The sequence below is a fragment of the Paroedura picta genome, chromosome 4 (genome assembly GCF_049243985.1).
Source record: "Paroedura picta isolate Pp20150507F chromosome 4, Ppicta_v3.0, whole genome shotgun sequence".
Taxonomy (NCBI): Eukaryota; Metazoa; Chordata; class Lepidosauria; order Squamata; family Gekkonidae; genus Paroedura; species Paroedura picta.
Window position 1 is genome coordinate 12,924,247 of NC_135372.1, and position 23,381 is coordinate 12,947,627.

General features: G+C 45.8%; 1 protein-coding gene and 1 long non-coding RNA gene across 2 annotated transcripts in view; one reads left to right on the top strand and one right to left on the bottom strand.

The window, feature by feature from the left end:
• LOC143834962 (procathepsin L-like) lies at positions 1 to 16,447 on the bottom strand. The gene is made up of 8 exons (XM_077331954.1): positions 16,129 to 16,447; positions 11,968 to 12,104; positions 11,155 to 11,277; positions 9,606 to 9,761; positions 7,679 to 7,903; positions 5,217 to 5,385; positions 2,368 to 2,482; positions 1 to 389 (listed from the first exon to the last, which is right to left on the bottom strand). Exons 2-8 carry the CDS (start codon positions 12,094 to 12,096, stop codon positions 290 to 292), a joined length of 1,017 nt encoding a protein of 338 aa, XP_077188069.1. The 5' UTR covers positions 12,097 to 12,104; positions 16,129 to 16,447; the 3' UTR covers positions 1 to 289.
• Positions 1,455 to 23,381, top strand: part of LOC143834966 (uncharacterized) — a 26,550-nt gene continuing 4,623 nt past the window's right edge. Inside the window, exons 1-2 of the long non-coding RNA XR_013229940.1 lie at positions 1,455 to 1,587; positions 3,705 to 3,834. This is a non-coding gene — a long non-coding RNA (uncharacterized LOC143834966). The remainder of the gene's footprint in view (positions 1,588 to 3,704; positions 3,835 to 23,381) is intronic.

Here is a 23,381-nt window from a genome sequence, read left to right on the forward strand (position 1 = left end):
TAGGAGAGAAAGATAATATTAACAGTTTTCTGTGTTTCCAACCCCAGCTGATATTCTAGCTCAGCGCCCACCGGTCAACTACCAGCTGATGTAAATTTACACATGGCGGCTTCCAGGGAACATGCAGTCCATTCTGAGAACGGCTGTCAGCAGACACGGTTGGTCGGTGAGGATGCTTTGGGCCATGGCCGTTTGGCGGGAAGAAAAGCGGTAGAGAAGTCGTGTGACATTCAAAGGTTCAAGGCACCGAACTCTGAATCAGACATCATTATGCAGATTCCTCGCCGGCTTACATGATTGGGAAGCTTGCTGCTGTGGCAACGCCGCAGATGTTGTTGGTTCCTTTTGCGACTTGTATGTAGCCTTCTTCTCCCCATTCGGTACCCCAGCTGTCAGAGAATTTGCATGAGAGTGAGATCCCATGAACACATGAAATATGAACAGAAGAAGCTGTCTTGTACGGAATCAGACCCTTGGTCCTTCAAAGCCAGTCTTGTCTACTCAAAATGGTTGTGGCTCCCCATGGACTTTGACAGAGGACTTTCCCATCACTTCCTGAAGCCTTTTTCAACCTTTTGGCTGTGGAGTAACCCCTGAAATAGTCTTCAGACTTGGGGTAATCCTGGAAGCGATGCCAACTGCCTCTCTGTTTACAGTGTACATAAACTCATAAAATAAAATGCTTGTTCAATAAGAAGTTACTTTCATTTTTGTGTGTGCGGTACCTTGCCTGAGCAAAACAAGGAAGCATTCATCTCAGCTGATATAAAGCCCACCATGCAATTAGCAATTATCCTCAGGGGAAATTATCTATGTGATTTGTAGATCACTTGCAACTTTGGGATATGCACCAACAGGAGGATGGCAATTCTAGCAAGACCTGAGAATCTATTTTCCGAAAGTTGGAAATGGCTGCCAAGGTAAGGAGACACTTGGGAAGAAGGGAATCCTTGTGCAGGCTGTGTACAGTCCTTGCACTGGATCCAGATATATAAGCTCTTGGCTAGGGAGGCCAGCCCCAGGTGGGACATGGGAATCCCCTGGAATTACAGTTCATCTCAAGACTATGGAGATCAGTCCCTGGAGAAAATGTCTGCTTTGGAGCGTAGACTCAGGCATTGTACCACACTGAGATTCAGGGACACCAGCCTCCAGGTGGGACCTGGAGATCCCTGGAATTGCAGCTCATCTCCAGACTAAAGAGATAAGTTTTCCTGGAGAAAAGGGCTGCTTTGGAGGGCAGAGTCTGTAGCACTGGACACAGTCCTCTCCTGCTTGAACACCTGAATCCCTTTCCTTGAAAAAGCCTCCCTCCAGCACTTTTCTGCTGATGGGGCTCTGAGGAGGGAAATGGGAGGAGCCAATGGAGGGAGTGTGGCGGATCCAGCTCTTCCCTCCCACTCCTTTTTTTATTGTGTGAATTCAAGAAGGCTACCACAGACCAGACAGATGAGCAGAAAGCCACTCTCCTCCTGACTCCTCCCTGGGTTAGTTAATCTGTAACAGAAAGCCGGACAGGGGTAGTGGGAGGAGTTGGGACTCATCATCTACCTGATTTGGCCGACCATCCAACAACCAGCAGATCAGGTAGGCTGTCCCACCCCTGACTGCATCCCCCTCAAACGTCTTCCACCTGGAAGATGTGCCAGTTTGCTCTACTATGCTGATGGAGGCAGGGGGACCTGGGACCATGGTCAGAAGGGAGGGTGGTCGCCCAACCAGCAACTGGGGACTGGGAGGGAGGGGTGGCCAGCCTCAATGCCTCAGGGAGGGGGGATGGCACTGCAGAAAGGCAGGGAGGAGGTCGTGGGGGAGGGGAACCCTGTAACGCCAGGCCTCGCCACCACCTGCCCGCCCACCTGTGGCCTGCATCCACCTGGGCTCAGAGGGCCTGGGTGGGGAGGCCGGGAGGAGAGCCTCACGGCGGCTGGGGGAAGGGGGTGTTGCCGGCAGTGGCCTCAATTTATGGATTTAGATATCTGCAGATGGGGATCACACATTACTAATAGATATATAGAAATAATACTTGGCATTTGATATTTGATATAATACTTAATATTCAAGACATCCTGTTTTGGTTTCCTTATGGTTTTTGTTAGCTGCCTTGCTGGAGAGTGGGGTGCAAATCTTTCAAACTAAATAACCACCTTCCTTATTAGTTTTCAGCCTGCCTACAGTTTTAGGCTAGCCTCTGGGCCTCAACAGAGTGCAAATTAATTTTTTTTTCCATCAAAGCCATCAATTTTACTCTTGGTACCTATGGAAGGAGGCGTATTTCACCACAAAGGAAATAGAGATACAAAATTTATGTATTGCTCCCCCCCTTTCATTTGAGGACAGATGCTTTCTCCCTTTTCTCTTTCTCACCTGTTCTTCAGGAGCCAATAGCTTTGCCTGTTCCAGCCATTTTGAGATACGCCGTAGCCAACCACCAGCACACCATGATTCAGTTTCTCACCGCAACTTGGAAGGGAAAATATTCCTGGATGGGAGAATTCATATGGAGGGTGGGGGTCAAAGATCAAGCATCAACCCCCTTCTCCGCACAGCTCCTCTCCAAAGAGAAATCCCAAAAGGGGCATAGGTTTGGGAGCCCGAACATCCTAGAATAGTCTAAGCAGTGGTCCCCAACCTCCAGTCCAGGGACCGGTACCGGTCCATGGATCAGTCAGTACCAGACCGCGGCTCCTCCTCGTCTTCCTCCCTGACTGCTGCCTCTTGGGCTGCCTTTGGTGCTCTCCAGCAGCCGCCATAGCAGATGCTGCTGGCAGTGCCCCCCAGCGGTCGGTGGGAAGTCAGGGGCACCGGCGGGAAAGCAAGTGGAGCAGGGGCTCAGACGGCGGCAGCAATGTCCCTCAGCAAAAGACTACCCCCCCCCCCCGGGCCTCAGTAAAATTGTCAAGTGTTGACCGATCCCTGGTGATAAAAAGGTTGGGGAACCACTGGTCTACAGGATACATTTAATCACTTGTAGACCAAAGTGTCAAGGGATAACTTGTCATTGTCATCTTCTGCCCCTTTTCAGTATATAACAGCAAAACACTGAATCCTTCTCTTTTATTGTATTGACTACTGCAGTGCCTGGTTGATGGGGCTTCCTTCTTCTTGGCCCTTTCTGGGTGGGTAATACCACTTGCTATGGAAAGGAGAAGGGTGAAGGAGCCATGGAAGGAGCCAAATCCTCTTCTTACCAATGTTTGAGGGAAAGATCTTTCCGTGGTAGCACATCATCTTTATATGGCTTTCAGAATAATTTTTATTTAACCAAAGGTACACCTAAAATTTGTAATTAATGTAATAGGAAATAAGAGTACAGATGCTACTCAAAGGTTTATGCTACAAGTCTATGTGGTCAAGGCCCTTTCTGCATGCACAGCTTACTTCTGACTATCACTGAATTGAAGTCATAGAATCATAGAGTTGGAAGGGACTTCCAGGGTCATCTAGTCCAACCCCCTGCACCATGCAGGAATGGCAGAATCAGTATGCCTTTAATTTGAATCCTCTGCCAGCACTCTGCATCTTTTTTTAAAAATCCAGCTTTTTCTTGGGAATTGTGGAGTATGTGTTCTGCACATCAATGAGAAAAAGTGGATATTCTCACAGCCCTGAGGGCTTGGGGGGGGGGGGGGTTGGTCTGCCCTTGTTGGTCAGTTTAATTCTCCTTTTGTTCAGCTTTCCCTGAATTTTCTTTTCCCCACCAGGGATCCAAATTTTGAGAGGCATCCATGTATCGCTAGACTTATTCCAGCTTTTTAAAAGGAAAATGACAAAACGGGGAAAGCAAGCAATGATGAAGGAGGAAGAACCTTCTGCTAAGGTGGCTACTGGACAGTAAGTGCAATTTGAAGAATTTCTTCTTACAATTTCATAAAATATGCCCAGCATAAAACTGACCAATAAGGAGAGACCAACCACAGTGCACTATGTGAGCCGTGAAGGAGTGGCTTCTGAGGACCAAAGAAAGTGCAGGGGAGGGGAATCTGAGGAAATAATTTGTTTTTAAATTACCTTCACCCTGGGAGCAAAGCGGGGGGGGGGGAACTGGAACAAAACTGACCTCTAGATAGAACCATGGGAAGCTTCTCGCTGTCAAGTCTAGGCATGGCAAGTTATGATTTTTCCTGCTGCCAAGTAATGGTAAAATAATACAACTTCTTAAGCAACTTTATACTGCTATTAATGTTGTTTTATTTGTTGGTGAATGAAATGATTTTACAAAAGGTTTTAACTAGGTTTTCCTGGCCATTTTGTTGATTGGGCCATGATTTTAACCAGTTTTTAGTAAGAAGAAAAGTTCCTTTTCACAGATCAGTTCATCAGTTATTTTCTGAGATGTTTATCCCGCAGAGCTTTTGACAATAGCACGGATTTGATTTGAACTAGATTTTTTAGCAAGTTCATTGTGCACATTCTTAACTGGTACCAGTTCTGCCCCCAGACAAAGAGTTCCTCCAGGCCCACCCCTGGTATCATAGAATCATAGAATCCTAGAGTGGGAAGGGGCCACACAGGCCATCTATTCCAAGCCCCTGCTCAACGCAGGATCAGCCCTAAGCATCCTAAAGCATCCAAAAAAAGTGTGTATCCAACCTTTGCTTGAAGACTGCCAGTGAGGGGGAGCTCACCACCTCCTTAGGCAGCCTATTCCACTGCTGAACTACTCTGTGAAAAAAAAAATTCTGATATCTAGCCTATATTGTTGTACTTGTAGTTTAAACCCATTGCTGCGTGTCCTCTCCTCTGCAGCCAACAGAAACAGCATCCTGCCCTCCTCCAAGTGACAACCTTTCAAATACTTAAAGGGGGCTATCATGTCCCCTCTCAACCTCCTTTTCTCCAGGCTGAACATTCCCAAGTCCCTCAACCTATCTTCATCCAACCCCTTCATAGGAAACCAAATCACATGACATATTCAGTTGCACGGTGACAAACAGGGGTTCCAACATGGTGACACTCTAGGAATGCCACCAATCTTTATGATAAAGACCATGGAGATGAGGGGAATTCCGGAGCTTCACCATGGAGGCCATTTTTTTCTTTCTTGAGGGCAGGAGATTGGGGCGAGAGGAAATGAATTTTAACCACATAATCCTTCCCTGACTCTTGGCCGTGATAATTGCCCTCTGTTTTGAGTATCATCCAGTGGTCTTCCTCATTGTCATGAGGAAGAACAGAGGCTCAGATGTCTCTACTCCATTCAAAGAATTCCTTACCAGATGAATAGAACTGGAAATGGATACTGGCGGCATCCACAGCAACCGAAACTGGGCCATAAATAGCTACAGCTTCTTCCAGGGCTTCCTCACTGCCGCTTTGGACCGTCACCAGGGAATTGCAGGTGGCTGCTCGATTCCAGCTGCTATACCGGCAAGGGAGCCCGCTCTGCAGAGAAATGGCAAAAGCTAGCTTGTTCTTGGGCTGGTTTTTACAGCCAGCTAACTGTATGGGGGCAGCACTGCAAGGTGAGCATCCACCCTCTGCAGGGGCTAAGCTTGCTCCTAGTCATTTGAGGGACTCACACGAGGACTCCTGGGCTTGCCCATCCCCCCCTATAATGCCACAATTAAACAGCGTAATAGCTAATAATCAAGAATTATAGAGGATGTCGAGACCATTCGGCACCTCTGGGAATTGGAGCCCTGAGATGCCTGACCAGGTGGGGGGTGGGGTAAGATACAGAAAGATCGGGTGAGGGTTTTTTCCTCTTGTTGCCAGATTATGTCGTTAGCTAATTTGTAATGGTTTTAATGTTGTATTGGGGCTTTGACTTTTTATTTGTGACCTGCTACGAGATGATTCTCAAGAGCAGCGGGTAAAAAAATATAATAAGTAAATAAATAAAAATAACTTTGAGGTTAAACTGATCTGACCAGTGTCAGGATGAGAAGAGACAATGGATGTACCTTTCTTGGGCAGACAAAATTCCTTCAATAAGGAGCTGGTTTGTGCTCACTGTCCAAGTGGAATACTCTACTGAAATTTTATCCTTGGGGAACTTGTAGGTGCAACCACCCCAAGCTTCCATGTCAATGGGCCATAGGCAGCCACTGGCTAAAACCGCCCCCTGTTCATGACTAAGCCTTGTTTTCTATCCTTCTGGACATCTAGCAGTATTCTCAGTCTTATGGGCAAGAACAGGAGTCGATAATTGGTGGGCAACTCTAGAATTCTGATACAGCATCATGGGCACAGCTACAAATTGGCTGCAGTCACAGCTGACTTTCAGTAGCACAGCAAAGACCCCTTGAGCTGTAGTGGCAGCTGCTGCCAATACAATGTTCTCAAAGATCTGCATACCCAGACAAATCTCCTATGGAAGCGATTTTTTATGCTAGCAAGGCTAAACCTACTAACGGCAGTGACTAGAGTTTGATATGCTAAAATCCGATATGCTGACAGACTCTGCTCATGTCCCGCCAAGAAACCTGAGTCACTGAAGCATGTTCTCCTCCTTTGTGAACAACACAACCATCTTAGAGAACGCTATATATCTCCTCTCATGTGGGCGAGCAAGATCCACGATCCCTCGACAGTAGTGCACTCTCTTTTACTGGATCACAATCCTCAAGTAACGGAAGGCATTGCAAAATTCCTCCATGGGATTTTCTGCAAGTGATCTGGGATTTGAATTGCTTTGTCTTTTATATACATGTTTTGCTATTATGCCAATAAAGGTATTTTAAAGATTTAGAGATTTAAATCTCCCATGTTCCATCAGAAGCTTTATGCAGTAGAAGCACCACTTGGCCATGCCAGCTCTCTAAAAACACAAGGGAAAGTGTCAGCAGGTACCACAGGGCCCATGGGACCACGTTGCGAATTCCAGGGGTAGAAGCTTGCTCAGTTCTTTCAAACCAAAAGTCGAAATAATCAGAGCTGAAGGGATGGTGCTCAACCCAAAACAGGACATGGGAAATAGTCTGACTCGGTAAAGACAAACCAGTTTAACATCATCTGATCTCGCTGGCTGGGGCTCAGTTCATTCTCAGCAGGTAAGATGCTGACTTAAGCTGTCATAGGGGTGTGCAATTCAGTTTAGCCGAGCCCCCCAAAACCTGAATCAATGCTGATTCAGGGGTTATTTTGGCACCTCCTAAACTGAACTGTGATTAGTTTTTCGATTCAGGTGATTTGGGTTTCCTCAGCCAATGCTCTGCCATTCCAGTGATCCTTTTGACTTCCCTCCCTTTGGAAGGTGGGGGGTATGAAATGGAGCCCTGGGCTGCAGACATTTGAACCTTCCATTTCACTTCTCCCCTTCCAAAGGGAAGAAAACAAATGGGACAGCTGGCTCCCAACCACTGGGATCTGCAGCAGGAGAGAAGCCTCTCCACAGGATCAGCTGTTCGTCACACAGCCAATCCAGTCCCAGGGAGAGACTTCTCTCAGCAGAATCAGCTGTTTGGCAGGCTCTGGATGCATTGAAATCAGAACGGAAAAATTCGCCTTCCCGAATCTTACCGAACCCAAATCCCTACACCGATCCTGGGAGTTGAGTGATTCAGAATATACCAAATTGGTTCAAATTGATTTGACCTGAACATGAAATAAGCTGATTTTTTTTTTCATGTGCTCATCGCTGCAGCCATCTGCATGCCAAGCGGCTGCTCTGCCAATGACCCACTGTCTCTTCTCAGACTTTGGGGCATGCCTGGATTCACTGATTGTATCTTACCTGCGCCTGATAGGGGTAGCTTTGCTCGGAGTCGATGCCGTTGTTCTGCGCAACGTATTCAAAGGCCAGTGGCATCCACCCCCCACCACACCCGTTGTTACCGAGGTATGTAGAGCAGTCGATAAGATTCTGCTCGCTGAGTGAGACCAGGTTTCCCGTCCTCCTGGCGTGCAACCCTTCCAGGGCCCCGGTGGCACTAAAGGCCCAACATGACCCACATGAGCCCTGCAGACAAAGAAAACCAGCATGATCCTGTTAGACATGGGTCCATGGCCCCCACTTTCACCATCAGTTTCTCTTTAAGGTCTTGAACAAGCTTGGAGCCGCCTATAAACAGGTTTTAAAGTTATGCCTGGGGTGGAGAAAGGGGGAAAAGAGAACTTTTTTTTTTAGCCCTCCTCTGTAATTCTAGAACTCAGGAGGATACAATGGAAGTGATGGGTATTAGACCAAGGACAGGCCAAAGGCACCCTTTGTTCAATGCATAATTAACTTCTGGGACTCAGGGTCCCAAGCTGTAGTCATAGCCACTGGAATTAGATGGCCTTTGGTCCTCAACAAGGGCCTGAGGCTTTTCGGTCCTGGCCCCCACCTGTCTGAACTTCCACAGTTCTGCAGGGCCTGCAAGAGGGAGCTCTCCCACCAGACTTTCACTTGAGGCCGACTGACATAGAACAGCTGCTGAACCCCCTGACTGAAAGAACCAACCCATGACTGAAAGAACCAACCCCCAATGTTACTGTTAATTGCTATTTATTTTATAATGTGTTTTTGCAATGTTTTGATGCCTTCTTTGAAAGTTGATGTTACATATTGTTGTTACTATATATCCCATGTAATTTGTATTATATATTGTTCAATGTAAACCGCCCAGAACTGCAAAGAAATGGGCGGTATAGAAATCTGAAGGAAGGAAGGAAGGAAGGAAGGAAGGAAGGAAGGAAGGAAGGAAGGAAGGAAGGAAGGAAGGAAGGAAGGAAGGAAGGATGGATGGATGGATGGATAGATGGATAGATGGATAGATGGATAGATGGATAGATGGATAGATGGATAGATGGATAGATGGATAGATAGATAGATAGATAGATAGATAGATAGATAGATAGATAGATAGATAGATAGATAGATAGATAGATAGATAGATAGATAGATAGAGCCTCACAGGCAGTGTAGCTCAGAACACTAGCCAATAGGGGTAAACAGGGGCCAGAACTTTGGAGAAGAAGTAGACCACTGGCGTTATCCCGCAGAGCTCTTCTTAACCTTCCTAAAAGTAGCAAGAGTATCTATGTCCACTGGAGATCTAACAGTTCTGATTGGCCAGCAGGCTCCTTGGTCATTCCAGTTGGTCTAATTCTGCCTTGTAAGGAATTCAGCTATTAAATTGTGCTGATGTGCTGAGCAAAGGCTTAAGAAGGACTCGATCGAGATTTTGGGATTAATTCCAAATTCTTACTAGACAGTTGCAGGTTCATTCATTTCCATATTACCACTTGCATTCAAGTAGGAGTGAGCAAAGTGTGGCTCTCCAGGTGCCCATGGCAGGGGCTCATGGTAATTGTAGTCCATGGACATACAGAGAGCCTCAGTTTGGCCACCCCTGCACTGGAGGGTGCCCGTTCCATTTCAGTCCAAAATCCAGAGAAATTTCATGCGCAAAGCTTAGAATCATAGAACCAAAGAATCATAGAATCATAGAGTTGGAAGGGACCTCCAGGGATGGATGTCCAGTGTGTATTATGGAATTTCCAGCCACAAACAGCTTGTCGCTGTGATCAGCAGAAGGCCACGGAAGGTTAGTCCATTCAAAAGTTGCCTCAACATTGGCCCTATTCAGGAAAGCTCAATTTTCCAACAAGACCACTGGAGATTCTCCCCACGGTGACAATCTCAATCCTGCCTTGACTGACAAGGATTCCTGACTCACCTGGTTTTTCACTGGGGTGACATATCCCTTGTTGCGCCAGTCCACGTAGGGGGGAGGCCTGAACATGGCTGATCTCTGGAGCACGTTCTTGTAGCGACGGTTTGCACCCAGTTCGGGCCGCGCGCCGTTGACCTTCTGATTGTACTCTTCGTTCGTCTGAAGAGAGAGAAAAAAATCCCAAGACTTCCCTCTGTTCCATCAGAAAAGCTTTGAAGAGGGATGCATCCAAAGACGCACACAAGAAAGGAAAGAGGCAGCAAGGGAAGTTCAATTAGAGAGGAACTGTAGGTCAAGCTATATGTTAGGGTAAGATGAGTTCACCCCAGGGACTGCCAGCCTGTTCTGTAGCTTCAGGACACCAGTGGCGACTCGGGGTGAAAGCACCACCAGGACTTTAGTAACTGTCCTATTGTCCCCCTGCCTCATGCCATCCCCTCCTGAGCAGCCGAGGCACTGCTCCATCCAGGCCGCCCTCCAGGATCAGCCTCAAGCATCCAGGATAAGGATCTGTCCAGCCGCTGCTTGAAGGCCGCCAGTGAGGGGGAGCTCCCCACCTCCTGAGGCAGCCCATTCCACTGCTGAACTAGACTCATAGAATCATAGAGTGGGAGAGGGCCATGCAGGCCATCTAGTCCCACCCCCTACGCAATGCAGGATCAGCCTCAAGCATCCTGGGTAAGGATCTGCCCAGCCGCTGCTTGGAGACCAAGCAGTCTCTTCTGCTTAAGGCGAGGGGTATGTACTAGAAATTCACACAGTGTCATGACAAAAACTAGGATTCCACTCACTGGGGATCTCTCCAATCCTAGTTTATCACAACAAACTTTGGTTCATTGTCTTCATTCCAGCCACGTGGCATGCAAAGGTAGAACTCGGATGAAGCTGGGATGTCCACATTCCTATGAAATTAAGCATTGCCTGGTCAGAGCAGGGGTCCCCAACCTTTTTTAAAGCCTCTGGGCAGTTTTGAAATTCTGATCCAGGGTAAAGAGTGATGCTGCAAAATGGCCGCCGGCCACAAAATGGTATCCTCCAAAGATCACAAAACGTTAGGAAATGAGACCACCTATACCGTTAACAAGAATTCTTCTACATTTCAGACCAAAATTCTGCATACCAGGATGCCTTGCAAAATGAACATGCTTTTGTTTAAAGTCTTAAATGTTTTGGGAATGCAGGGGCTGGAGCACACCTTAAAAGATTTCCCAGATGAGAAAGCCCAATAATATTGTCAGTTTAAAATAGATAATTCTGGGACTCTTCAAGATTCTGAGACAGAACTGTTTTTGACCAGTATAAAGTTCTCCTCCGATTTACTGGCTCACTACTTTGCATATGGTGTTTTAACAATGAGTTTTAATGATGTTTTAGGTTTTATACTGTTGGTTTGAACAGGTTTCTGTAAACGCATTTTTCAGCATCTACTGCTATTTTAAATGTATCTTTATAGTTTGGTCTGTAAGACCGTAAATAATTTTTTAATGTGACCATTATAAAGAAGTTTTGGAGATCTTAAATAACTATTGCCATACAACGATAGTTCACTTACTAAGTCACCAAATTGGTTCATCCCCAGCCGGAAAGTGTGTTTCCCCTCAGAAGCCTCTTGATTATGATGTCTGATTAGATGTACGTTCGACTCCCAAATGTTTCTTCTGAATTCATCTTCTCCCTGGGAAGAAGAAAGGGTGCAGGTCACAGGGCCCAGTGTTGAGTGAGCCCTCCTCACCTTGAAACGTGATACTGAGGAGGACTTCCAAGCTGGAAGAGATCAGCCCTGTAGCATAGTTCCAAAATCAGGATCCTCCATGTTATTTGCTGCTGCAGGATGGCTAAAGAAGATAATATTTCTGAGCATGGGCAGATCCATTCGGGGCTAGACGGGGAAAGGGGTTTTGATTTCAAAAATGTTGTGGCACCGATTACTTCGTCCAGCTGAAGCTTTTGTCCAGCTTCCAGTTTCCACCAGAGACCAACCGATGGGCTCCCTTCAATAGCTCTATTTCGGCAGTAGCAGCTCTGGAATATTTTGCAGGCTTTGCGGTAAGCAGGAAGTGATGTCAGCTGGCCATGCCTCCCTGCCACGCCCCTGGAAGTGACATACTACCCCATCCTCGCCTACCAAATCAAACAACCCCTCCAACCAACCCCAAGTGGACTCACCTAGCTGGAGAGTGGCGGCCTGCTCTGTCCACCGCTGGAATTGAAATGCCAGGCCGCAGCGGCAGGCGGAAGATAGTAGCAACATAGTGACACTTAGCACAAATACACAACAAAATTATTATTGCTCTCCAGGACTCTGCTCATGCTCAGGAGCTATTACCTCCTTGGGCTGATGTTCAGTATACCAGAACAGACTTACCTTGCCATATACTCTACCATGAGAAGTCTTCCAATCCTTCCATATTTCATCTAGGGATGCATCCAGCGCTGTGGCAAAGGACCCCAAGAAGGCCAGCAGGGTCACTGCTACCAATAGGACTGACGTCATGTTTTCCTCTAGAAAGACAAAGCACAGTCAGGATGGATCGTGCTTTCCAGTCCCCCCACATCTGGTAACCCCCCGAAAAAAGGTTGTGCCACAAGGCTATCATGATTCGTAGCTCCCTATGGACCATTTCCCCATGTATTGTATTCGAATCATAGAGTTGGAAGGGGCCTCCAGGGTAGTCCAGCTCCCTGCAGAATGCAGGAAATATACAACAACCTGCTCACCTACAGTGACCCCAATTCCATGCCCAGATATAATCCAGTTTTAAAACTTTGTCTGGCGACCATCAACATATCCTGTGGCAGAGAGTTCCACAGGTGGTTTGCGTGCTTCATTAAACGCTTCCTTTTCTTGGCTCACCTAACGCATCTGGGTATAGCAGTGGCAAAAGATGTGATGTGGTGATGAGTATGTTGGACAAGGACTGGGAAGACCTGGGTTCAAATTCAGCTTCTGCCATGAAGCTGACTGGCTGTGCAGGTGGTCCAGCCATATCCTCTGACTCCCATGAGGGTTGTTGTGAGGTTAACATAGGGAGTGGGAGCATGGCATCCTGAACTCTTCAATGGAAAGCATGGGATCAATAGATGAAATCAATAGACAGACCAAAGTCTAATTTGCTACGTAATCACTGCACTCATCTTTTGAAGAACGCCGGATAATATCTATGGCAGGGGTGGCCAAACCGTGGCTCTCCAAATGTCCATGGACTACAATTCCCATGAGACCCTGCCAATACTGGCAGGGGCTCATGGGAATTGTAGTCCATTGACATCTAGAGTGCTACTGTTTGACCACCCCTGCTCTCTGGTCTATCATATTTTCAGCAAATTACACTGTACATACCCGTCGCTGAGCTGCAACCAACTTAAAAAAAAAGATTTAAAACATTTATTAGTCGCCTTTCTTCCTTCAGGAGTAAGGTGGCTTACAACACAGGGGGGAAAATGCATAAAATAAGACATTAAAGCATAAACCCCCAAATTAAAAATCACCATTCAAGATGGCCAATACGCTTAGCTACGTGCAGTCCTTACGGTGACCCCAGTGCAGTCCTTACGGTGGCTCCAGCAAAGAGCTTTTGATAATGGGGAAGCAGAGGTGCTTTGCAGCTGCCGTCCTCTGCAGAGTCTTCCTCAAAAGCCTCCCCTGCATGTACCAGCCGTGCTTAGTAATAGTTGAGTGAACAAAACAAATCCCGGATCACTTTTGTTGGAGTGCATTGGCGGTTTAACCAGAGACAGTCTTTAAAGTCTGCTTCACGAGTTATGTGTAAGAAAGCCAGCAAAAAAAGATAAAGATCCTCTGCCTGACAATTCTGCATTTCCGCCTTTGTATCTCTCTCCCTTTTCTCCATCCTAGGCTTTCTCAACCAGGGTTTTGTGAAGCCCTGGGGTTTCTTGGCGGCCTTGGAAGGGTTTCCTGATTAAATTTTAATATGTGCCCATGTACATACAATGAAAAAGAAATACCAACTAAAGCCTGGCGTGCAAGTGACTGCACCCAGCATCAGATCTGGATTTCCAAAATATAAAACAGAGCAAGGGAAAAGGCAAGGGATTAAGTCGGGATCTCTCAACCAGGGTTTTGTGAAACCCTGCGGTTTCTTGATATCCCTGGAAGATTTTGCGAATGGGTGGGAATGAATGTTTTATATATTTTTAAGATTTGTTCAACATTTATCAGGTGATATGACCACATATGGTGATGTCAAATCCACTCACCCACCTCATCCCAAAATGGTCAATGATGGGCCTGGAGGGAATGGGATGGAGAGGGTCCCTGGGAGGCCGGGTACACCGCTATGCCTTCAAACCATATTCTGCAGGATCACACAACTTCTGAGGTTTCTTGACTGTTTCAGGGGTTTCTCAATGGTAAAAAAAGCTGAGAAAGGCTGATCCATCCAAATGCGAGTTGCAATCTAAAACTCAGTTCACGTGAAAACCGGATTCTGAAGGCACTTGGCTTTACATATTCATAATCAAACATTGGTAGTGCAAAAGAATACCGATTCTTTTGGCATTTGGGTCCTCTCAAGATTTACATTTAGTTATTTTAAGGAACAAGAAAAGAGGGGGGAACCACACCAATCACGGGGGATGAACTTTCTGCATACCAAACAGATTATTGATTTATTTATTCATTATATTTATATACCGTATTATATACTTGCAGCTCAGGGCAGTATACAAGTAAATACAGTTCAACAACTTCAAACAACACAATAGTAACAATATCCGTAGTTTCAGCAGCCAGGAACAACAATTCCAGCACCAACGATGACAACATGGTCAACTAGGGTCCCAAAGGTTGGTTGGTCCAGGGATCAGTTTATTGGGAAGAGTTCGGGAGGGGGGGGCAGTAGGTGTTGTTGGTTGGTCGACCTCAGACAACAAGAGATACTGTCTTGTAGGCATATGCAAGGAAAAGAAGATTCGGACCACTTTCGATTTATCCAAATCACGTATAGTGTCGTTTTGAGTCGGCCAAATTGATTCTGATACAGGTGAATCGATCCAGTGCCATGGAAACCCATAGTGCTACTCAAGTCTATAGGGATTTCCCCCTTTCCTTATTTTCTGAGCTTGGGGGGGGGAGGGTTGAGGTAGAGGCACCAAACTTGCACCATAGCTGTGGAAGCCTCTCCTCAAATGAACCCCCAAGTTGCAAAAAGATTGGACCAGGGGATCCAATTCTAGGGGCAGCCAAAGAGAGTGCCCCCATCTGATTGCCATTATTTCTGATGATGATGAGGAGAAAAAAGCACATTCTTTGGACTGTTTTCACCATAAGAAATAATGGAAGTCAGATGTGGGCACTCTCTTTGGGTGCCCCTAGAATTGGACCCCCAGTCCTATCTTTTTGGAACTTGGGGGTTCTTTTGGGGAAGGCTCCTGCAGCCATGCTCCAAGTTTAGTACCTCTGCCTCAAACCCCCACTCCCCAGAGCCCAGGAAAGTGTCCTTTTGTGATTGGGCAATTCATGCAAAGTCGATTAAACTTATTTGGAAATGGCAATTCGGACCAGATGTCTCCAATCCATGCCCAAATCAAGGCTAATTCAGGTACTTTTCAGCCGTAATGAATCTCACATGCCTAATCTCTTGCTGAACCCCAGTCTCTTCAATCAGTCTGTCCCTCCTGAACTGTTTAAATAAATTCAAGTGGGCAGCCGTGTTGGTCTGAAGTAGCACAACAAAAATAGAGCCCAAGAGCACCTTTGAGACCAACAAAGATTGATTCGAGGCATGTCTCGAATCAATCTTTGTTGGTCTTAAAGGTGCTCTTGGGCTCTATTTTTGTCATTTAAATAAATAAATCTTTATTCTTAGCCTGCCCTTCCTAAAATCTCAGGCTCTGGTGACACAAAATAGACAACTCGTCATGGCAAAATCACATCCAAAAATCACCGCGTACCTGTAAAATTGCATAATAGCTGCCGGTAACTAATTTAGGGAGGGGCGGGATCTTTGGAGGGTAGATCTTCCCTCTGTTCCTGGTAGATGACATTACCTCCCCAAACCGAGCTTACTCCACTTTGTCCTGCCAGACAGAAACAAGCCATATTCTCTGGGCTAAGGCCGTTTCCCCCTACTATCCCAGACGTTTCAGAGGCACAAAGGTGCAAAGGCTCCATAACTTGACTGCACAGTTATTTTGGCCAGAAAGGAGATGTTAGCAACTGGTCAATGGTATAAAATACCATTTAGGTTCAACAAGGGTGCTGTGACCCTCATGGCCCAGGCTAGCCTAATGTCATCAGATCTAAGAAGGTAAGCAGGTTCCACCTTGGTTAGTACTTAGATGGGAGACCTCCAAAGTAGTTCAGGGTTGGCACAGAGGCTGGTGATGGCAGGGCATCTCTTGTCTTGAAAGACCTATGGGGGGTCACCAAAAGAGTCTGTTCCTCTGAAGGAATTCATTACAAGGAATTCAACCCCAACAGGATATTAATTCTCTCCTAATCAAGACGGGTAGGCTTCCCCCAATCTGATTTGTTCAACCGTCCCATTTTTCCTTCCACACTTACATGAGCAGTGAGGGCCCCTGAAGACCGGTCCCTTCCTATCGATCTGGCTGCAGCCTTGGAATCGCTGGAGCAATCCAGAAGTTCAACGCCATCTGATAGGAGGATCAAGGGATTTATATTCCGCAAGCGCTTGTGGTGAGAGAAGGGGGTGGAGAGAAGAGGTGAGCAAACAAAGGTGGGGCAACTTCAAGGAGAACACGACTCAGATCCTGACACAATCTCAAAAGACAGGCGACTATATAATCTTGCCTTGTGATCAAAGAGATTGACATGGAGCTTCATGCATGAATGTTGGTTTGGATTGCAGCTTTTGGCTACAGTCCCAGTTACCCCTGATTTCTCTAGCTCTCGTCTCTAGAAGGATCTCTTACTTGGAAGGGGTGGAGAGAATGGGCAGGAAAACACAGGAAGGACACCTAAGGGAAAACACCAGACGTCATCTATCAGCCCTTCAGGAACTGACTGGGAAAGGGAAGGTTCAGGCCGATCCAGGCTGATAAGTAAAAGACCCTGGGTCTTAGTGGAATGTGCAGGCTCAATGCCCAAGTATCTAAAGGGACCTTCACACTTAATACGGGTTGTGGCCAAGGCAGACAGGAAATTAGTGGGAGCTGAGGGCCAGGACACATGCTATTCAGGTGGGGGGCCATGACTGCAAGGGGTCATGACTCATGGCTCATTGTATGTCACCCGGTGGCGCTCATCCCTGGGGGGGGGGGGGGAGGTACTATGCATGACCCCTGAAACAGCAGGGGCTGTAGCATATGCTACTTGGATAAGCCAGTACTGGGTTTCTGTCCTGAATGCGAGTTTCCATGAGCAAGTTTCAGTTCCGCTGTGAATTTGCTGCAGCATTTTAAGAAGATACAGGATTGCAACATCTGATCCGGGAGAGTTTGTCTTCAAAAAAGCTGATAAGGAACCACACCTTAGCTAAGTGTGTGGATACAGATCCATTTTGGTCTCAGCTTCTGAACAGGCTCGATGTCCCAATACAGGTTATCCTAGGGCTTGGTCTGAAGATCTGAGATGCATTTGCCGACCTTGAAAACCCCAGGGCTTGCCAAAGGAAGGAGGAGAGGAAGGAATTTTGGAACCCGAGCCAGCTGGGGAAGATCTAAGAGTATGCCCCTCCCTCCTCGGGTATTTTGAGAAACTCAGGGCTTGTGGAAAGTATGAATGTGGGAGGTATTTGGGGACTCGAACCAACTAGGAAAGACTTGCTAAGCATGAGCCCCCTTTTCAAGTGTTTTGAAGAGCCCAGGACATGAACCAAGGGAGAAGAGCCAAAGGGCTTTGGGCCTTTGAACTTGTTCTGTCTTATGGACTTAGAGGATCACCTTGGAGCACTAGTTAGTGAAAAAGGTTTATTCACTATCCAGGGGAAAAAACAACCTGGATTAGTTCTGTGCCATTCATTTATGGACAGGTTTTCTTCACCTTTTGTGCAGCTATACAGGGGATTGGTACAGAATTCTATATTTATTTTATTCATAGTCACATTTATTGACTGCCCCACTTGGGCCTGCCATCTCGGGCCAGTTCAGAACATAAAATAAATACAAACCATTCAGCGTTAAAATTTATGAAAACACATTAAAATGCCAACAACTTTTAATGTCTACATTGATGTTCCTCTTCCTGGGGTAGCCAGTGGGAGCTGTCTACATTTATGTTGATGGATTCATTTGTCCAAACAAGCCTCAACTGTTCCATCTTGCAGGCTCTACGGAATTATACTAGTTCCGTTAGGGCTCTGATGTTCTCCAGGAGCTCATTCCACCAGGCAGGGGCCAGAGCCGAAAAAGCCCTGGCTCTGGTTGAGGTCAGTTGGAATTCTTTAGGGTCGGAGACTACCAGATGATTTGTGGACACTGAATGCAGTGCCCTCCAGGGGACATCTTCATATATATATTTACTTTTCATGTATTTACTTTAAATGTGAGTCCCATTGTTGCAAAACAGTGTAAAAATATGCAGATAAATACATTACATTTGGTGGAAGTTAGACTACTCTAGTTCAGCTTCTACCATCCTACCCCAGTAACTCCACAATGTCACCTTGAATTCTACAGAGGAAAAAGAAAAGAAGTATAATAACATAGAAATAAACTGAAATTCTAGACGTATTTAAAACATGCATCAAAGGCAAGGGTGTTTCCCCTTGCTTTTGCTATGTATGTCCATTTTTGTTCTGCATTGACTTTCTTCCCTTCAGCACTCAGTTTGTTTTCCAGTCACTGTTTCCCCGGGTTTTCTGAGAGTAGTTTTGTGGAGGCTTTCCCCCTTGTTTCACTTCCAAAATGACAGATGTTTCATTGCCCTTTCTCCACCCCTTGGAGGCCACTCCACTGAAGTTGTCCCTCCCACTCTGCATCTTCCACCACTCTACCCTCCCCACTATTACTTAGTTTTTCCATCATGTAAATTTGTGGGGATTCCAAGCCAGTTGAATCTAGTGATATGAGTATGTTTGAGTTTGCAATTATCATCCCCTCAGTTACAAAAGGATTAGCTGAAGTTTCTGTAGCAAATTGATACATGCTACTCAGCCCATACACAAGGTGTGGAATTTTTGTTGGGGGGAGGAGACTTCTTTTTGTTCTTAGGGTCAGAGAGAAAGAGAGAGAAGGAGCTGTGAGGGAAAAAAAAGAGTAGGTCACAACGAGAAAGATGAGTTAGATGGTTGTTTTCTTTCCATGCTGCCCTTTCCCTCATGTTGTCGGAATCTTTTCTTAGAAGTCTCTGGGTTGCTTCATTTCTGCTGTGCTATATTTGCTCTGCTAAATTTTTACAACATAGTTCCAAATACTTTTACAAGCAGCCATGTGTGTATTAGCTTACAAGCAACAGAGAGTGGAATATTTTTGAGACGAATCCATCTCCTTTTGAGTGCATTTTCCCAAGACCTATTGGAATTAAAAGCAGAAAGGAGTTTTCCCTAGACCTTCTTTGATTTCAGACAACAGGAGATATCCTTTATGTCTGATTCATGCCAAAGCAAGGGGAGCATACACAGCAGCAGCTGAAAGAGAATTTAAATTGTGTGCCAGACAGAGGAGAAGCCATGTCTACTGACCACAGAAGGAATGCAGCTCACCAGCCTGTAAGTGAAAATACCCCTTCCGTTCTTCAGGTTCCAAAGTTAAATGATTGGAACTACGTAACATGGAAATTAAGAGTTCTCTGTACACTGGAAATTCAAAAAATATTGAATGCTATTAAAGACGACCCCCCCCCCCCGATCAGGTTTATGAGATTCCCATTAAACTCCCCAATAAGCAGATTCTTCAGGGTGAGAAAATCTCTTTATTTAGGAAGGAAACATGCAAGACTGCTCTGCTTTTGCTAAGACTAAAGATGTCCTGGCTATCAGGCTCAGCCAGAAGTGTTGGGTTTCAGCAGGTTTAAGTGGGAGAAATAGCAGAGAATAGTCAGCAAAGCAAGGTCAGAAAGCCAGAGGTCCAGTCAAGCAGGGAAAGGAGATCCAAAGAGGGTGGTCGAAGTTCTGGTTTCAGCTCAGAACATCCAAGACGCCTGGAATGTCTTCAGGCAGGGGTCAGCCAAAGGTAGGTTTGAGTTTGAGTGGTATGCACAATTGTGTCTATGCAAGTCCAGGGCCTCAGCTCCCCTCATAAAGCAGATAGCAGAGCATCTAGGTCTCATCCTGCAAACATTCTCCCTGTTCTTCTAATTGACGGTGAGACCACATGCAGGCACTCCTTCTCTGTTCTGATAGTTCCCTTTGTTATCACTGTCAGTAATGAGCTACAACTGTTTTGGACAAGCTTTCAGGAGAGCTCTCAGACTGATCACTAGCAGCTAGTCCTGACTGCTTCTGCCAGTATGTCTGGCTCTAAAGCAGCCCCAATTAGACGTAACTATGCTCCATTTTATGAGCCCCTTGTGGTGCAGAGTGGTAAGGCAGCAGAAATGCAGTCTGAAAGCTCTACCCGTGAAGCTGGGAGTTCAATCCCAGCAGCCGGCTCAAGGTTGACTCAGCCTTCCATCCTTCCGAGGTTGGTAAAATGAGTACCCAACTTGCTGCAGGGGGCTGTAAACGGTAACGACTAGGGAAGGCACTGGCAAACCACCCCGTATTGAGTCTGCCATGAAAATGCTAGAGGGCATCACCCCAAGGGTCAGACATGACCCAGTGCTTGCACAGGAGATACCTTTTCCTTTACCTTTACCTTTATGCTCCATTTAGATGCTGAGAAATACAAAAACACACTCTCCTATTGCATAGTATGCCTTCACAGAAAAATGGTTTATCACAAAACATACCTTTAAATGTATATACACATGAGACTCCTTCGGGTAGAGAAAAGCAGCATATAAGAACCAACTCTTCTTTTCTTCTTCTCCTCCTCCATGATTCCACAAATTGGCTAAATACAATGAAAAGTAGTACTATTATTACTTGGTAAAAAGCAAATGCTAAGAGTTTAGCAAAACAGGAACCTATCCGAGGCCTGTCTACCTTGCCTTGTTTTGGATTCTGCACTAGAATATCCAGAAACTGGTCTTTGCCAGCTTTCTTCTATTCTCCTAGGACACATCTGAAATTTCCCATAAAGTCCACAGGGAGAAAGATTTGAATGGATTTTTCTGCACATTCGTGATAGTATTTCCTCGATCCGTCCTGGTACTATGTGACTGAATGTGAGGGATTATGCATTTGCTCCTTACCAATAATTAATAGTATTACTTTTCACTGTATTTAGCAAATTAGTGGGATCAGGTGCATATCCATTTAAATGTATATATAATAATCAAATTTAAAGAAACAGTACTGACATCCCAAAATAACAGCAGATAGACTAACTCAGGCAGAATATAACTTATCCAAAGAAGCCCCTCTTCATTTTTTGGGTGGAATTGTCTATAAGTGGGATCCTAATTTTTTCCCTCCGAGACAACCTGCCAGCTTCACATGTGTACACCGTGAATTTCCCCGCACTATTGAATCACGTGCTTGGATTTTATCCATCAAATACTGGCTCCATCTTTTCTTTAGCCCTCCGCCAAATAGTCTCCTTGCACTGCTTCCATCTGATCATTAAACTTCAAAATGGTCTCAGGCCATTGCCTCTAAAATTAAATCCATAGGCATTGACCTTGATTCTTTAGCTAACTCTGGAGAGGATCATATTTTTCAAACCATCCAAAGAAGAATCCAGGATATTGATCTCCAGATAATTTACGCTGGTGCAGGGGAGCCATGTTCTCCATGAGCTCTTGGTCTATCCTATACCCTAAAGTATGGCACATTATTTTTCCAACCTTATAATACCTTCGAATTGCAGAGCATTTATGTTAGTCAGACTAAACGTATTTCCCCCTGCAATGGTTGAAGGCAGGTATAGGAGAATTCCCAGGAATGAAAGAATTTGCAGGTATTGCCATACAGAACCAGAATTTGCCATATCATTCTGCAGTGTGAGTTGTATAACAACCAACGTTCTGACGTGATCTCCCCACGTCTACCTTTTCCTAATGTCACAGATGCCAGGTCTCTTGAATTGCAGCTTATTGATAATTGCTCAGAGACCACTGAACGGGGTAGCCAAGTTTTCACCTATACTTATGACCCACAGGGTAAAGCAGTAAACGTCACTGGCTTCATCTTTTTGTATTTGCTGCTCCCTTGTCTGCTGAAATTCTTTGCAGCTTTATAGATCTGTATTACAAAACTAATTTGTATACTGTTTTATATTTCTGATGCCCTAAAAGGCTCTGTATTGTATTGTATTAAATTTCCTCACCCTCCAGCTCAAAAGCAGACCTCTGGGAGGTAGCAGTCATGCAGGAATTGCAGGTTTGGCATCAAGCTTTGCTCCAGGAAGTTATCAGCATGAGTGATCGCTGCCATGTTATGGAGAAGGAGACATTCCAGAACTCTGTTTACAAGTCTGGTGGCTGCCAGAGTTTTTGTCGGTCAACGTGGCTTTACCACAAAGTCTCATCAGACAGGCCCAAACCACAGAGGGAACAGGCCCATGACTGTGGAGGGGATGCATTTCACAGAAAAGAACATTCCACAGAGCTATTTCCAAAGTGTCACCGGATGATGCTTCCAGTAATGTGTGTGCCTTTACCGCAAAATCTCATCAGCCATGCATAACACACACACACACACACAAAAACACATCCATTGGGCATTTATTAAATTGCCAAAGTTAAGATCTAGCTGACTGCATGCTGGCATAGAGCTTAAGAGGTCCAAGAAGCCCTCTACAGCAGTGGTGCCCAACCTTTTTATCACCGGGGACCACTCAACGCCGGGGACCACTCACCGGGGACCACTCAACACCTTTTACTGAGGGCCGGTGGGGGGGGGGACAGTTTACTCCTCTACTCTCAACCACTGCCCTAGCGCTCTCTGATCACTATGGTAATGTTTAAACATCCCTTCAAAATAAGATACAGACACGCCACAACAATGAACCTAAGGAACATTTTATTTTCATGGACATTTTAACTCATGACAATGACAAATCAATGGGAACCCTGAGCTTGTTTCTCTGCAACGAGATAGTCCCATCTGGGAGTGATGGGAGACAATGACACCTGAAGTGTGTTGTAAAGGGCCGGGGGGGGGGGTGAAGTAAAGGGCCGTGGGGGGGGGAGAGAAGGCGTCCTTCGGGGCCCAGCTCCAATTAGTCGATGGACCACATGTGGTCCGCAGCCCACAGGTTGGGGATCGCTACTCTACAGAAAACAAAGACAAGAAAAGGATTAATGAAGGAGTTGCACATGGGGTACTTCTGTACACAAGCAGTAAGTTTTCCATTTCTCCAGGTGGCAAAGAAAAGACTGATTAAAATGTGGTGTGTATTTAAATTGCCTATATCAAATATTTGGGTAATCAGTCATGTGCTGGTGATAAGGACCTGGATGCGATTTCATTTCAGGAATCTCTGAAATTCGTCAAAACCAAAATGAGACCCATTATCGCTGATTATTGGCAATGGCGACCCGAACTTAGCAAACAAGGTGGAAATGAGTGATCATTTTTTTCTTCCTTGCAGTACTGGAAATCATGCAGAAAATAGCACATCATTTTTAATGGGGCATCAGTCATAATTCCTCTCAGCAGAGCTAAGCCTGCAAGAAACAAAAGCTGTTGACTTCTTTGTTCTATCCAGGAAAGCGTGAGAGGGAATGGATATGGAGGAGCATTAATAAATATGACCGATTATGCACGGCAGCAGCCATGCCAGGCTGCTGCCGGGTCTTTGTGGCAAGCT

Bases quoted from the DNA above. Each gene is read 5' to 3' on its own strand.
- LOC143834962 (XM_077331954.1), bottom strand. From the start codon at position 12,096: ATGACGTCAGTCCTATTGGTAGCAGTGACCCTGCTGGCCTTCTTGGGG. The intron at 11,278-11,967 runs GTAAGTCTGTTC...TCTTCTTCCCAG, and splicing joins ATGGTAGAGTATATGGCAAG to GGAGAAGATGAATTCAGAAG. The intron at 9,762-11,154 runs GTAAGTGAACTA...CTCTCTCTTCAG, and splicing joins TGAACCAATTTGGTGACTTA to ACGAACGAAGAGTACAATCA.